General features: G+C 54.1%; 1 protein-coding gene across 5 annotated transcripts; it reads right to left on the bottom strand.

Annotated features, from left to right (window-relative positions):
- Positions 1–247: 247 nt before the first annotated feature.
- PEX11G (peroxisomal biogenesis factor 11 gamma) lies at positions 248–12,942 on the bottom strand. Of its 5 annotated transcripts, none has more exons than XM_055240278.1 (5): positions 12,809–12,942; positions 9,214–9,402; positions 5,407–5,585; positions 1,683–1,745; positions 248–810 (listed from the first exon to the last, which is right to left on the bottom strand). In XM_055240278.1, the coding sequence occupies exons 2-5, from the start codon at positions 9,250–9,252 to the stop codon at positions 576–578; spliced, it is 516 nt and encodes a 171-aa protein (XP_055096253.1). In that variant the 5' UTR covers positions 9,253–9,402; positions 12,809–12,942; the 3' UTR covers positions 248–575. The 5 variants fall into 5 exon arrangements, with proteins under 5 accessions (XP_055096253.1, XP_055096252.1, XP_055096250.1 ...); XM_055240277.1 differs by lacking the exon at positions 12,809–12,942 and adding an exon at positions 12,413–12,496 and having other exon boundaries at positions 248–627; XM_055240275.1 differs by lacking the exon at positions 12,809–12,942 and adding an exon at positions 12,413–12,496.
- Between the last annotated feature and the right edge of the window lie 3,088 nt (positions 12,943–16,030).

Below are 16,030 nucleotides of genomic sequence, written 5' to 3' on the forward strand. Positions count from 1 at the left end.
GGCCTGACGAGAGGTGGCACCTCTGGCCTGTGTGCCAGGACTCTGGGGAGAGTAGAGAACAGCCCTCAATGGCTGAAGGCCACTTGGGGTCCGTGGGCAATGCTTGCTCAAAGATGGAGAGGACCTACCGGGCTGAGGGCATTCCTGAAGGTGGGCTGGGGTAGTGTGGTTTCCAACTTTGGCTCCGTCCTGTGGACGGTAAGGGGCCAGGAGCCACCAGTGTAATAACCTTCACCCCTGAGCCAGGTGCCAGCACCACAATGTTTAATTGATTCCCGTTCCAGCTTTCTCAAGGCACGATGGGCTCCCTTCTCCGCATCTTGATTTGGATACAAGACGCCAGCTGGCAGGCAGGAGGTGCTGCTGAAGCCCTCCACGGCCCCTGAAAACTGTCACGGCTGAGGAGCTCCAGGCTGAGGCCTGGGGGACCTCGCATCAGTCCCTCCACCCACCCTGCCCATGGGTTTCGCCACAGGCAGCTCCGTGAGAGCCACGGCCCCTGCCCTGGCGGCTTCTGCTTTGCAGGAAGGGCCCTCCGTGGGCTCTGGCTGTGTCCCTGTGCTCTTCCGGCAGTGTCAGGGGGTAGTGGCCTCGGCCTGGCCGCCAGCCCGGGCCGCCTGATACATGCTGAGGATCGAGGAGATGGTGCCCATGAGGCCCACCAGCCACGGCGGGAAGTGGCCGGCCCACAGCACGCCCCGGGGCAGCCAGTGCACGGCGTTGGCCAGGTCGGCCAGGTTGCTGAGAAGTGACAGCGCCTCCGACTGCATCTGCGCCTCCATGGCCCTCCGCTTGCCCCGGGGCAGCGGGCTGTGGGGCAGAGAGGGGCCGCTCACACTCACGCTCACACCTGCCTGCCCTTCCCAAGCCCCTGAATGCCCTGTGTGGCCTGGCAGCCCTGAGCCCCTGCCTGTGAGTGGGAGGAGCTGGCAGGACCGAGGTGGCCTCCCTGACCCTCCACAGAGACTGCGTCCCCATCACCCCCCCGAACCAAGCACAAACAGGGCAGGGACCCGGATCCAAGTCCTCAAATCCACACCTCACTCCTCATCCTGAACACCCAGAGATGGGGATTCCTTGTGAAAAACAGAAAGCACACATGCACTTTGGGAGGTGTGGAGGGAAGGGGGAACCCCAGGAGCGTGGCCTGTGCCTGCCCGGCCTTTCTTTATCAGGATGACACAGTGATGATAAGCCTGGCCAATGTGGCAAGACCCCATCTCCACCAAAAAATAACAAAATTAGCCAGGCGTGGTGGCACGTGCCTGTAGTCCCAGCTACTCGGGAAGCTGAGGCAGGAGGATCAGTTGAGCCTGGGAGGCGGAGGTTGCAGTGAGCCAAATTGGCACCACTGTGCTCTAGCCTGGGCGACAGAGCAAGACCCTGTCTCAGAAAAGAAAAAGAAAAAGCAACAGTAACAATGGCCACGGCCTTCGGGAAATTGATCATTCTCTCCTGCTGGGGGCGCAGGCATGAAGGCTCAGCCCTGGACTCCTCGCTCAAGCAAGCCTCAGTTTCTCCATCTGTAAAAGGTACCGCCACCCACCAGAGGCTGTGGTGAGACCCCCATGACCTGAGCACAACAGACCCCAGCATGGGCCTGCACAGGGGTGGCTGCGAGCTGGGATCCCACGCCTGCTGGAGGGAGTGGGCCTCCCTGCTGGGTGATCACGGGCTCCTACCTGGTGAAGGGCGCCGTGGGGCTCCGCAGCCTCTGTCTCAGTTTCAGCAGCATCCACAGGGACCTGCGGCACCAGAGCCCAAGGGAGGATGCCCCAGCGGGGAGCAGGAGGGTTAGCTCCACAATGCTGGCCCCGGACATACAGTCTGGGACAGGTGCTGCATCTCGGATAAATGGCCTGCCCTCTCCCTGCCCCCACAGTCCCACGCCCTCCTGGCTGTGCCTCAAGCTCCCGGGGACTCATCTCTAACATGGCCCCGTCCCACCCGGGACATCGTCCTGCACTTCTGACATGGCCATCCAGGGCCTGGCCCAGCCTCTGCAAACCAGTGGCAAGTGCTCAAAGGAACATCAAGCCCCGTGAGGTGTTCACAGCCTGGCAAGGAGTCCTAGACAGAAGAGGATGCCAAGAGGCCCGCAGTTGGACAGGCCTGGGGACGCTGTTTCCCCTCTGGGCCTTGGCTGCCTTGCCTGCTCTGTGTGGAAAGGCCCAAATCAGTGCCATGCCAGCACCCCCTGCACACACACTCCGGACATTGGCTGGACCTGTCTGGATGATCCCTTGAGCCCCCAGGGCTGGCATCTGCAGGCTGAGGAAGGGGTTACCCAGTGGGCAGCCTCTGTGCTCCCAGGGGACTCTGCAGCCACACATGGCACCCACCTGGGCCAGTCCACCAGGCACCTGCACTCTCCAGCCTCGGCCATGGAGTGTGCCGGGTTGTGACTGTGACATAATGGGCAGGGCCTGGTCACATCTCCTCTGGCCACTGGGTACCCAGGGTGCAGGATGCAGGATAGCACCAGCGGCACAGCAGGTGGGAGCCTCCTGGGGGGGCTAGGGCAAAACAGTGATTCCTGGGCTCCCCAGACCCACAGAATCAGAAGCTCTAGGCCAGGCGCGGTGGCTCACACATGTAATCCCAGCACTTTGGGAGGCCAAGGCAGGTGGATCACCTGAGGTCAGGAGTTCGAGACTAGCCCGGCCAACATGGTGAACCCCTGTCTCTACTAAAAATACAAAAATTAGCTGGGGGTGGTGGTGGGCGCCTGTAATCCCAGCTATTCAGGAGGCTGAGGCAGGAGAATCACTTGACCCCGGCAGGCGGAGGTTGCAGTGAGCCAAGATCGCACCACTGCACTCCAGCCTGGGCGACAGAGGAAGACTGTATCTCAAGAAAAAGAATCAGAAGCCCTGGGCGCCAGACCCAGGCATCTCCATTTAGCAACCTCCTGGCTGATGCTCCGGCAGCCCTGGGCCTTAGGGCAGATGTCTGGTCGTGATGAGCACACATGGAATGCTCTCCACCCACTCCCCCTGCTCACCGCAAACCCAGAGAAATGATGAAAAACCACAGGCCCGAAACAAGAATGCCACAGCAGGCGGGGCACAGAGGACTTTGATGGCCATGAAACAATTCCATTTGATTCTGTGTGTCAGTGTCCAAACCCATAGGATGCCCAAAACCTAGCGTGAACCCTAACGTGAGCTATGCACTTGGGGTGATGATGGATCCATGGAGGGGCATCAGTTGTAACATGCACCATGGGGATAGTGCCAGTAGTCGGGGAGGCTGTGTGTGGCGGCATATGGGAGCTCTCTGAACGTTATGCTCAATTTTACTGTAAGCCTAAAACTGCTCTAAAAAAATAGTCTGGGCCGGGTGTGGTGGATCACGCCTATAATCCCAGCACTTTGGGAGGCCAAGGCAAGTGGATCACCTGAGCCTAGGAGTTGGAGACCAGGCTGGGCAACATGGCAAAACCACATCTTTACAAAAAAAAAATTACAAAAATTAGCCAGGTATAGTGGCACATGCCTGTGGTCCCAGCCACTCAGAAGGCTGAGGTGGGAGCATTGTTTGAGCCCAAGGGGTGGAGGTGGCAGTGGGTCAAGATTGAGCCACTGCTCTTCAGCCTGTCTCAAAAAAAAAAAAAAAAAAAAAAAAAAAGTTTATTTAAGCAAAAAAGAAAGGAACCAAGGCTGCCCCTAAAATACAAACCAGAGGTCACGAGGCACCCAGAGGAAGGTGGAGGAAGAGAGGCTGTGAGCCAAGGCCCCCCTCTGACCGGAGCCCCAGGAACATCCAGGCTGGGCCCAGGCACCCTCCCGCGGGTCTCCCAGCACACAGGGAAGGCCAGCACCATAGACAGACACTGCCGCCTCCAGGGGCATGGCCATGAAGCATGACCCTTTTGAGACAGTCAAAATGCGTAGGCAGGGTATTAGGTCAAAGGCTGGAAAAGAACCACCGAAGCTTGAACAGTGGGAGTCTCTGGGTTGGATTGTGGGTAATTCGAATCTTCTACTCTGAGGTTTATCTATTTTCCAGATTGTCTACGGTAAGCATGTAATTAGGACATCCGTGTCGGGGGGAAAACAAAAACTACTGACAGTCAGAGCCTCAACTAGGGACAAGCAAACGCTTCACCCAGAAAAAGGACACAGCCTGCCCCGAGGCTGGGGGCAGCCGCACCTCACCCCAGCGATCTAAGAGCCCTTCATGACCACTGAAGCATGGAGACCAGGGCGCCCAGCTCCTCCTGGTGTTTCCAGGGGCAGGGGATTCTGACTCAGCACATTTGCAAAGAGGAAAATGTTTGGGAGGAAACCATTACTGGAAAGTTCTAGAAACTGTATGGTTTTTTGGAGGCACAGAGCTAGTCAGGAAACTGCTGACTGTTTTCTCCGGGGTGTCGGCTGGCAGCAACGCCAGCATGATTCAGCAACCCGGGTAAAGGCCACTCCGCTGGCTGCTTCTCACAGGCCCTGGAGTTACTTCTTCTTTCTGAGTGTGGTCAGCAGAGTCATGGCCCCTCCTAAAATGTCCATGTCCTGAACCTGTGAACATGTTCACCTCCAAGGCAAAGGAGGCTTTGCCGACGGGATTAAGCTAAGGATTTTTTCTTTTTTTGACACGGAATCTTGCTCTGTCGCCAGGCTGGAGTGCTGGGGTGTGATCTCGGCTCACTGCAACCTCCACCTCCCCAAATTCAAGCAATCCTCCTGCCTCAGCCTCCCAAGTAGCTGGGATTACAAGTGTGTACCACCAAGCCCAGCTAATTTTTGTGTTTTTAGTAGAGACGGGGTTTCACCATGTTGGCCAGGCTGGTCTAGAACTCCTGGGCTCAAGTGATCCGCCCGCCTTGGCCTCCCAAAGTGCTGGGATTACAGGCATGAGCCACCATGCCCAACCTAAGCTAAGGATCTTGAGATGGGATATTACCCTGGATCATCCAGGTGGTCTCCATGTCATCACAGGGGTCCTTATAGGAGGGAGGAAGGAAGATGAGGCTCAGGGAAGGAGGTGTGGCCCTGAAAGCAGAGGTCATGCTTGGAAGATGAAGGAACCATGAGCCAAGGAGTGTGGGTGGCCTCTAGAAGCTGGAAAATCCAAGGAAACGGACCTCCCCCTGGGGCCTCCAGAAGGCATCAGCACCTGCTGACACTAGCCCAGGGAGTGTTCCCACTTCCAGCCTTCAGAATCCTAAGATAAGAAGTTTCTGTTGCCCAGCACTACGGAGTTGTGGTAATTTGTTCCGACAGTTATTCTAAACAAATACACCCACAAAAGGAAGAAGCAACAAAACCTCCAAGGAAAACTCTAAGAGGCAAAGACCCACATGCTTCAGTCTGAAGCCTGTGCTGTTGCTGGGGCCACTGCCACTTTGCTAGGGAAGCCCCGCCCAGGGACCTTGGGTGCTCCCTTCTGGCCCATGCCACTTACCTGGCAACCCCCAGGAGCAGAGAGAGGGCCCACAAGGCTGTACTCAGCGTCCACCACCGGGAAGAGTCCACGTGGAGGACCCGGGCATCAGCTGCCCAGGCGACGTGCTCACAGGGATAGTAGAGCTGGTCGGCCAGGTTCCCTAGGACGGAGACCCAGCGGACAAAGGCGTCCTCCTCCTGCGGGACCAGGAGCAGAGGGGGCCTAGGGTCAGACTTACCCACTGCCCATTTTAGCACCGTAGCCATGCCAGGTGGCAGAGAGCTATTTCCTGACCCCAGTCCCTGGGCCGTGTCCAGGCCCGGCAGGCCCTGCAGGAGAAAGGCTCTGGGGCTGGGGGTCCCCACACGGGCCTGATTTCCGTGTCTCGGTAGCACGGTGCTCAGTGCCCCTTGGAGGGAGGCTCTCAACGCAGCTGTGCAGTGCAATCCTCTGCGGAGCTTCAAAAACCCCATGCCCAGTGCCAGCCCTGAGGATTCTGCCTCACTCAGCCTGGGGCAGGCCCCAGTACCAGGAATTTTCACATTCCCAGGGGATTCCCAGGTACGGCCAAGTTGGGAGCCCTGTGTCAGAGCCTTCCTTCCCAAAGGCTTCCAGTTCCTGCACAGGCGAGGACCTCTGATGCCAGACTCTATGCAGGGAGCATGAGAGGTGGCCCACAGGGAACCTTGACCAGGCTGAGATGGTGTGCCAACCCTTGGGCCACCGCACGCCCACTGCTGACCACGCACCAGGCACAGTGCGGCAAGGCTCATGGCCTCCCTCAACCCCAAGAAAGTTACAGACGGCCACGCTGAGACTCTCAGGGAAAGCTGCTGGCCCCAGTTCTGGCAGGGATGGTCCTCCAGGCCCTCGAATTGCAGTGCACACGCGGGCTCTCAGTCCTGCACGGTGCGCATATCCTCTGCCCCAAGTTCTTAATCACACCGCCTACAGCCAGCGAGGCAGGACCAGTTGAGGCCGTAAAAGCCAGCGCTTAAGCCTGGTTTCTGGGACCGGAGCCCCGCAGCCAACTGGGGACCCGGCCCCTTTGGGACCCCACCCCCTTGGGACCCCGCCCATTGGGACCCCGCCCCATCGGAGCCCCGCCCCCTCTCCCTTCATCTTCCTTGTTACCTGTCACACCCTTCCCCTCCTCTCTGACTTCCCAGGAAGCTCCTCCCCGCCCCCCGGCTGATTCCAGATGCTGCTCTCCTTCTTTCTGGCCAGTCATGATCCTGCCTCCCTCCGGGCTCTGAACCTCACTCCAGCTTCCCTCATCTGCCTGGCGCGTCCTGGCACATTGCCCACCTCCCTGAGGATGGCGGACCCCGCCCCAATGTGGTCATTACTCCCGGATTTCCTCAGAAGCGGCAGGGTCCAGGCTAGACTCTGGGGAGGGGCAGAGGCTCACCAGGGCAGGGAGGAACGCAGACATATAAACCAGGAACCCAACAAAAGGGGCTCTCGTTCTGGCCAAGGGACACTCGAGGTGCAAGGGCCTCCACCCCTTGCCTGAGGGCTCTTCCACAGAGGGGATAGAGGAAGGAGGGGTCTCAGGGATGCACCAGAGCGTTGTCCTAATCAGACACGGAGGAGGAGGATTCTATAGGTGTCAAAACAGGAAGGCGGCCCACAACAGCAACACTCGTGATGTAGGATGCTCAGGCTAAGGACACGTGGTGCTGAACACCGTGGGGTTGGGGGTTGGGGCGGGGAGCATCTGAGTAGCAAGTGGCTCAGAGAGGTGATCCCTGGGAGGACAGAGAGAACAGACAGGGCAGCCCAGGGAGGGGCATGACGCTGAGAGGCTGGCCCACGCAGCCTCTGAGATCATCCCGTGGGGGGGCAAGATGGCCCTCTAGATAGGCTGGCACGCCTGTGGGACGCCGCAGGGACAAAGCTACTCTCTGCAGCACTGTCGCAATAGCAAAACCTTAGAAATCAGTGCCCTGTGCGTCAACCAGAGGCCGATTAAATAAATCCGAAGCTGCGTAGCAGAGCACTATGTGGTCCTGAGAACGCAGCTCTTTCTAGACTGATAAGAAATGATCTGTGGCCGGGCGCGGTGGCTCACGCCTGTCATCCTAGCACTTTGGGAGGCGGGGCAGGTGGATCACTTGAGCCCAGGAGTTCAAGGCCAGCCTGGGCAACATGGCAAAACCCTGTGTCTACAAAAGATACAAAAAATGAACCAGGTGTGGTGGCGCACCTGTAGTCCCAGCTATTCGGGAGGCTGAGGTAGGAGGATAACCTGAGCCCAGGAAGTCAAGGCTGCAGTGAGCCATGATCATGCCACTGTACTCCAGGCTGAGTGACAGAGTGAGACCCTGTCTCCAAAAAAAAAAAGAAAGATAAAGAAATGATGCCTAAGCTGTACTGTTAAGTGAAAAAAGCACTGTTTATGTAAACCATGTGTATTTGCCTATGCAAGTACAGGAAATCTCACAAAGGAGACACAAGAAGCTGACCACAGGGCCGGGCACGGTGGCGCACACCTGTAATCCCAGCAGTTTGGGAGGCTGAGGCGGGCGGATCACTTGAGGTCGGGAGTTCGAGACCAGCCTGGCCAACATGGCAAAACCACATCTCTACTAAAAATATAAAAATTAGGCAGGCGTGGTGAAGGGTGCCTGTAATCCTAGCTAAGTGAGGGGCTGAGGCAGAAAAATCATTTGAATCTGGGAGGTAGAGGTTGCAGTGAGCCGAGATCACGCCACTGCACTCCAGCCTGGGTGACAGAGTGAGACCTTGTCTCAAAAAAAAAAAAAAAGAAGCTGACCACAGTGGCTGCATCTGTGGGGAAAAATTGGAGGCCTGAAAGATGAGGAAGGAGGGAGGTTTTTTAAAATTATATCCTCCTTTGGAACGTGTGAACATTTGCTATTTTTAAAAATTTAAATCAAAATGAGAACATCTGATCCTCTCAAAGAAGAAAGTGAAAATTTTAAAAGTAATAAACTACCCACGCAAGGAGCACTTTGGGACAAGACTATAAAACGCTCATGGTGGCTCACGCCTGTCATCCCAGCACTCAGGGAGGCTAAGGCAGGAGGACCACTTGAGCCTAAGAGTTCAAGGCTGCAGTGAACTATGATCACTCCACTGCACTCCAGCCTGGATGACAGAGCAAGACCCTATCTCTAAAAAAAAATTTTTTTTGTTTTGTTTGAGATGGAGTCTTGCTCCATTGCCCAGGCTGGAGTGCAGTGGCACAATCTCAGCTCATGGCAACCTCCGCCTCCCAGGTTCAAGCGATTCTCCTGCCTCAGCCTCCCAAGTAGCTGGAACTACAGGTGCACGCCACCATGCCCGGCTAATTTTTGTATTATCAGTAGAGACAGGGTTTTCTTTTTTTTTTTTTTGAGATGGAGTCTTGCTCTGTTGCCTAGGCTGGAGTGCAGTGGCGTGATCTCAGCTCACTGCAAGCTCTGCCTCGCGGGTTCAGGCCATTCTCCTGCCTCAGCCTCCCAAGTAGCTGGAACTACAGGGCCTGCAACCACACCTGGCTAATTTTTTGCATTTTTAGTAGAGATGGGGTTTCACTGTGTTAGCCAGGACGGTCTCGATCTCCTGACCTCGTGATCTGCCCGCCTCGGCCTCCCAAAGTGCTGGGATTACAGGTGTGAGCCACCTCACCCGGCCGAGACAGGGTTTTACCATGTTGGCCTGGCTGGTCTCGAGCTCCTGACCTCGTGATCCGCCTGCCTTGGCCTCACAAAGTGCTGGGATTATAGGTATGAGCCACCATGAGGGGCCAAAAACTTTTTTAAAACGTATCCACTCAGGTCCGTGCCCTACTCCCTAGAGCCCCACAAACCCTGTTACCTGTGCCCCCAGGCCGTATTGCTTAGTGTAGACAAACATGGGCAGGTCATCAAAGAGTCGCAAGATGGTCCTGCAGTGGCTGAGTTGGGTGGACACCACCAACAGACGTGTCCCCACTTCGGACCTGGCGGGACACTGTTCAACCAGAACCCCACCAACCAGCTGGCAGCAGTACCCCAGCACTCGGATCTGTGGGAAACCAGAAGCAGTCAGCATGGCCCTCCTGTTCTGCAGAACTGAGCTGCATCCCCCTACACCTGGCCCCGGGCCCCGCTGGATTGAGAGTGTGGAAGAGTCTTTTTTTTTTGAAAGAGTCTCACTCTGTCATCCAGACTGGAGTGCAGTGGCATGATCTCGGCTCACCGCAGCCTCCATCTCCCATGTTCAAGCAATTCTTGTGCCTCAGCCTCCCGAGCAGCTGGGATTACAGACGCCCACCACCACACCCCACTAATTTTTATATTTTTTGTAGAGACAGGGTTTCACCAGGTTGGCTAGGCTGGTCTGGAATTCATAACCTCAGTGATCGTGATCCACCTGCCTTAGCCTCCCAAAGTGCTGGGATTACAGGCATGAGCCACCGTGCCTGACCCAAGGGTTTGGAAGATTCTAAATCGACAAAGTGACAGTAAAAGCTGAAAGTTTAGGTGGGGCACAGTGGCTCACGCCTCTAAGTTTAGGTGGGGCACAGTGGCTCACGCCTCTAAGTTTAGGTGGGGCACAGTGGCTCACGCCTCTAACCCCAGCACTTTGAGAGACCGAGGTGAGAGGATGCCTTCAGACCAAGAGTTTGAGACCAGCCCAGGCGACATAGCGAGACCCTGTCTCTACCAAAAAAAAAAAATTTTTTTTTTTTTGAGACGGAGTCTCGCTCTGTCGCCCAGGCTGGAGTGCAGTGGCGCAATCTCGGCTCACTGCAAGCTCCGCCTCCCGGGTTCACACCATTCTCCTGCCTCAGCCTCCGGAGTAGCTGGGATTACAGGCGCCCGCCACCAAGCCCACCTAATTTTTTGTATTTTTAGTAGAGACGGGGTTTCACCGTTTTAGCCAGGATGATCTCGATCTCCTGACCTCGTGATCCGCCCGCCTCGGCCTCCCAAAGTGTTGGGATTACAGGCGTGAGCCACCGCGCCCGGCTACCAAAAATTTTTTTAAATTAATGGGGCATGGTGACTACTTAGGAGGCTGATGCTGGAGGATCACTTGAGCCCAGGAGTTCCAGACTGTAGTGAGCTATAATCGTGCTACTGCACTCCAGCCTGGGCAACAGGGTGAGACTCTGTCTAAAAAAAAAAAAAGCTGAAAGTTTAAAAACATACTTGGAGGTGGAACAAATGAAGAAACATGACATCATTGATGTAACTGAAGGGCACAGCCTTTGGGGACAGATGTGACAGGAACAAAGAAAAGAAAGTTCCTTACTTCCTACCTCCCAGGTCCTTCTTTTCCCAGGTGGCAAGAAGCCATAGCTAAAGTGTATATTTACATCTACCTGCCTGGACCAAAGCCTTTGGCTGTGCTGAATGGTGGGCGCAAGTGATCAGGCCTCAACCCAGTGAACAACAGGATAATTTGGTTGAATTACTTTAGAGAGAAAGAACCTACTCAGTAGGTGACGTGGAGCCTTGTGAAATAGGTCATCTTCACTACTCTTTTATCTTTTTTTTTTTTTTTTTTTTTGGAGACAGAGTCTTCCTCTGTTCCCCAGGCTCGAGTGCAAAGGTGTGAGCTCACTGCAACCTCAGCCTCCCAGGTTCAAGCAATTCTCCCGCCTCAGCCTCCCAAGTAGCTAGGACTACAGGCACGCACCACCACACCCAGCTAATTTTTGTATTTTAGTAGGGACGGGGTTTCATCATGTTGCCTAGGCTGGTCTCAAACTCCTAAGCTCAGACAATCCACCCACCTCAGCCTCCCAAAGTGCTAGGATTACAGGCGTGAGCCACCACGCCCAGCCTCCCTTATATCTTTATTTTACCTGCTTTTCAGAAATTGCGTGTTCCTGTTGCTTTATTTATTTTTACTTGTAATTCCTTTCTAGCCCCATTATAATGGCAAAACACTGCAATCTGAATGTTCAACTCGGCGGGGATTTGTTAACCCATCCCCCCATCATAAGATATTTGAATGGAATCTAAATGCCTAGCCACCAGTACACCCCCTGGTACAACCTAAATGTCTACCTATAAGAGACTGGTGGGGACAAGCTAAGAGTCCAGACTCAGGGGCATGGATGGCATAACCTAAATGCTCAACCATATGGGACTTGATTGGAACTAAAAACTGTCCAGCCACAGGGAGAGTCTTGCAATATCCTAAATCCCCACATGAGATTGTTTGGGACAACCCAGGGACCAACTACAATGGCCTGGTCAGATCCTAAATGTCCAAACATGGGAATCTGTTTGGTATGTAAACGTCCAGCCAGGCTGGGTTGGCAGAGACGATCTAAATGACCAACTGGGGTTTTGTTGGAACCCATCACTGCTTAGGCACGGCAGGGCCCAGGCCACGGTGTGTTCTTTGGTCTAGGTTTGCTGAAACAACCTAAATGCCCAACTATAGGAAATCTGGTTGGAAGTGAATGTCCAGCCACAGGAGAGCCCTGCAACATCCCAAATTCCAACACCAGATTGTTCAGGACAACGCAGGGACTGACTTCAGTGGCCTGGTCGGATCCAGAACGTCCAAACACGGGAATCTGGCCAGTGTGTCAATGTCCAGACAGGTTGGGTTGGCAGAAACGATCTAAATGTCCAACGCTGGCCAGGCGCGGTGGCTCACGCCTGTAATCCCAGCACTTTGGGAGGCCGAGGCAGGTGGATCGCTTGAGGCCAGGAGATCGAGACCATCCTGGCTAACACGATGAAACCCCGTCTCTACTAAAAATACAAAAAATTAGCAGGGCGTGGTGGTGGGCACCTGCAGTCCCAGCTACTCGGTGGGGGGCTGAGGCAGGAGAACCGCTTGAACCCGAGAAGCGGAGGCTGCAGTGAGCAGAGATCACACCACTGCACTCCAGCCAAAATAAATAAATACATAAATGTCCAATGCTAGGGCACCGCGTTTGAGCCTAGCTCGGACGGGGCCTCTGCAACGGAGTCTCCTGGGCGACCCCGTCCCCTCTCTGGCCTGTTTCCCCGTCTCTGAGCTTGGGCCAAACTCTACGACCTGCGGCCCCGGTCCGCCCCTGCCTCACCAGGCGGTCCCGGCCCCTGTAAGACTCCAGCGCCGACGCCAGGCCGCTCAGCGACGCCATGGCAACTCCGTGACGTCACCGCGAAGTCGGCGCGCCGCGCCAGGGGGCGGGGCCAGGCCGGGGTCCCGGGAGCGCCCCAAAGGCTTGCGCGCAGGCGCGACCGCAGGCCTTTGTTCCCTGACTGGCATTTTGTCCGCTGTAGGGGAGGGACAGAGTTTGCAGAGGTGGGGCCGACACGTGTGTGCTCTCCGGGCCTGCAGACCCTGGATGATCCTCGGAGTTTGCTGCATTCTGCCCCACGGCGGTTTGGCCAACTACCCACGCACAAAAAAATATATTTCTAAGTTTAACCAACTACCCACACGCTCCAAAAATATTCCAAGCAAAACCACCAACCTGTTCGCAGTGGTTCAAGGAGAGATTTTCCTTTTTAGTTTTTGTGCTTCACCTTTTCTGCACTGTCTGCTTGCCTGTAATGAGCAGGAATGACTGCTGTAATATCACAACAAGGCATCTTTCGACGTTAAGACGTTATCTTTGGACGTTAAGAATTGTTCTAGAGCCGGGTGCGGTGGCTCACGCTTGTAATCCCAGCACTTTGGGAGGCCGAGGCGGGCGGATCACGAGGTCAGGAGATCGAGACCACAGTGAAACCCCGTCTCTACTAAAAATACAAAAAAATTAGCCAGGCGTAGTGACGGGCGCCTGTAGTCCCAGCTACTCGGAGAGGCTGAGGCAGGAGAATGGCGTGAACCCGGGAGGCGGAGCTTGCAGTGAGCGGAGACTGCGCCACTGCACTCCAGCCTGGGCGACAGAGCAAGACTCCGTCTCAAAAAAAAAAAAAAAAAAGAATTGTTCTAGAATACACAAGAATTGTAACTGGACTTGCTCCAGAAAGGGTAACCCGGGTGATTGAGGAAAATATTACATTTTCACCTTTATGCCATTTTGTAGCTGTTAAATTTTGTGCAATATTCTTGTATCATCTCGTGAAAAAAAAAAAGTCAAATACCATTTTCACCCGTTTTTGTTTGTTATTGAGGTAAAATTGACACAAGATGAAATTAACCATTTAAAAATGCACAATTCTTGGCCGAGCGCAGTAGCTCACTCCTGTAATCCCAGCACTTTGGAAGGATCACCTGAGGTCAGGAGTTCGAGACCAGCCTGGCCAAGATGGTGAAACCCCGTCTCTACAAATGTACAAAAAATATAGCCAGGCATGATGGCGGGCGCCTATAATCCCACCTACTCGGGGGGCTGAGGCAGGAGAATCGCTGGAACCTGGGAGGCAGAGGCTGCAGTGAGCCGAGATCATACCATTGCACTCCAGCCTGGGAGAGAGAGCGAGACTCCGTCTCAAGAAATAAAATAAAATAACATAAATAAAAAATAAAAATGCACAACTCAGTGACATTTAGTACATGCGCATGTTGTACAACCATCACCCCTTGCTAGTTTTGGAGTATTTTTATCACCCCGAAGAGACCCCCATAGGAGACCAGCACATGCCACTCTGAAATATGTGACCTTGGTGTAGGATTATTTTGAGCTGAGATCAATGGAGCTGATACCGGAAAGCTCTCTGTTCTTCCCTGATTTGCCTCAAAGCAGGACCTAAATGTACAAAGGTGCTCTCCTCCCCTCTACCAGGAAGGACAAAGGTTCATCGCCAGGGACACCTTTAGACTCTTGTCTGGAGAGTCTTTTTTTTTTTCTTTTTTTTGAGACAGAGTCTTGCTCTGTCCCCAGAGCTAGAGTGCAGTAGCGCCATCTCTGCTCACTGCATCCTCCACTTCCCTGGTTCAAGCGATTCTCGTGCCTCAGCTTCCCAAGTAGCTGGGATCACAAGTGTGCACCACAGTACCTGGCTAATTTTTGTATTTTTGGTAGAGTCAAGGTTTCACCACGTTGGCCAGGCTGGTCTCAAATTCCTGGCCTCAAGTGATCCGCCCGCCTCAGCCTCCCAAAGTGCTGGGATTACAGGCGTGAGCCACCGCACCCGGCCTCAATGTCCTTTTCCTTTGTCTTGTCACTTCTCCAAAAATTTGCTGCTGTATGTTGAAGGTGTTATATAAGCAGGAATTATAGAAGCTATATAAGCCACCCCATTTCTATTGGCATCTCCCGTGTATACATAAGGTATACATGTCAGGCCTCTGAGCCCAAGCCAAGCCATCGCATCCCCTGTGACTTGCACGTATATGCCCAGATGGCCTGAAGTAACTGAAGAATCACAAAAGAAGTGAATATGCCCTGCCCCACCCTAACTGATGACATTCCACCACAAAAGAAGTGTAAATGGCGGGTCCTTGCTTAAGTGATGACATTACCTTGTGGAAAGTCCTTTTCCTGGCTCATCCTGGCTCAAAAAGCACCCCCACTGAGCACCTTGCGACCCCCACTCCTGCCTGCCAGCGAACAAACCCCCTTTGCCTGTAATTTTCCTTTACCTACCCAAATCCTATAAAACGGCCCCACCCTTATCTCCCTTCGCTGACTCTCTTTTCGGACTCAGCCCACCTGCACCCAGGTGAAATAAACAGCCATGCTGCTCACACAAAGTGTGTTTGGTGGTCTCTTCACATGGACGCGCATGAAAATACATGTTAATAAATTTGTTTTTCCCTTGTTAATTCTTTTTTTTTCCTTCTTTTTTTTTTTTTTGAGACGGAGCCTTTCTCTGTCTCCCAGGCTGGAGTGCAGTGGCGCAATCTCGGCTCACTGCAAGCTCCGCCTCCCGGGTTCACGCCATTCTCCTGCCTCAGCCTCCCGAGTAGCTGGGACTACAGGTGCCCGCCACATGCCTGCCTAATTTTTTGTATTTTTAGTAGAGACGGGGTTTCACCGTGTTAGCCAGGATGGTCTTGATCTCCTGACCTCGTGATCCGCCCGCCTCGGCCTCCCAAAGTGCTGGGATTACAGGCGTGAGCCACCGCGCCCGGCCTCTATTTTTTTTTTTTTTGAGACAGGGTCTCACTCTGGGAGGAACCAAATTTATAGATGTGAGGCCGCCACATGTGTGCTCTCTGGGCCTGAGGACCCAGGATGATGGCCAGAGCTTGCTACATTCTACCCCATGGTAGCTTGACCAACTACCCACAAAAAGGGGTAGAGCGCAGCGGCAGGATCTTAACTCACTGCAGCCTTGAACTCCTGGGATCAAGCGATCCTCCTACCTCAGCATCCTGAGTAGGTGGGACCACAGGTGCCTGCCACCACAACTGGCTAATTTCTTTTTATTTTTTATTTTTTGTAGAAACGGAGTCTCACCATGTTACCCAGGCTGGCCTTGAGTCCTGGGCTTCAGCAATCTTCCCACCTCGACCTTCCAAAGTGCTGGAATTACAGGCGTGAACCACCGCGCCCGCCCTTGTTAATTCTTTCATTGCAAGGATCCATCATAGCTAAGAACTAAGAATAAAGGAAAAAGTATTTTTCCTCCCCTACACCCTGTTCCCATAAAGCAGTCACTCAATTCCTCCCTCCTCCCAGCCCCTGGCAACCACTAATCTGCATTCTCTGCTGTCTCTCTATATTTTTACCACTTCTTGATTTTTTTTTTTTTTTTTTTTTGAGACAGAGTCTCACTCTGTCGCCCAGGCTGGAGTGCAGTGG

Source organism: Symphalangus syndactylus, chromosome 13 (assembly GCF_028878055.3).
Source record: "Symphalangus syndactylus isolate Jambi chromosome 13, NHGRI_mSymSyn1-v2.1_pri, whole genome shotgun sequence".
In the NCBI taxonomy this organism is placed as follows: Eukaryota; Metazoa; Chordata; class Mammalia; order Primates; family Hylobatidae; genus Symphalangus; species Symphalangus syndactylus.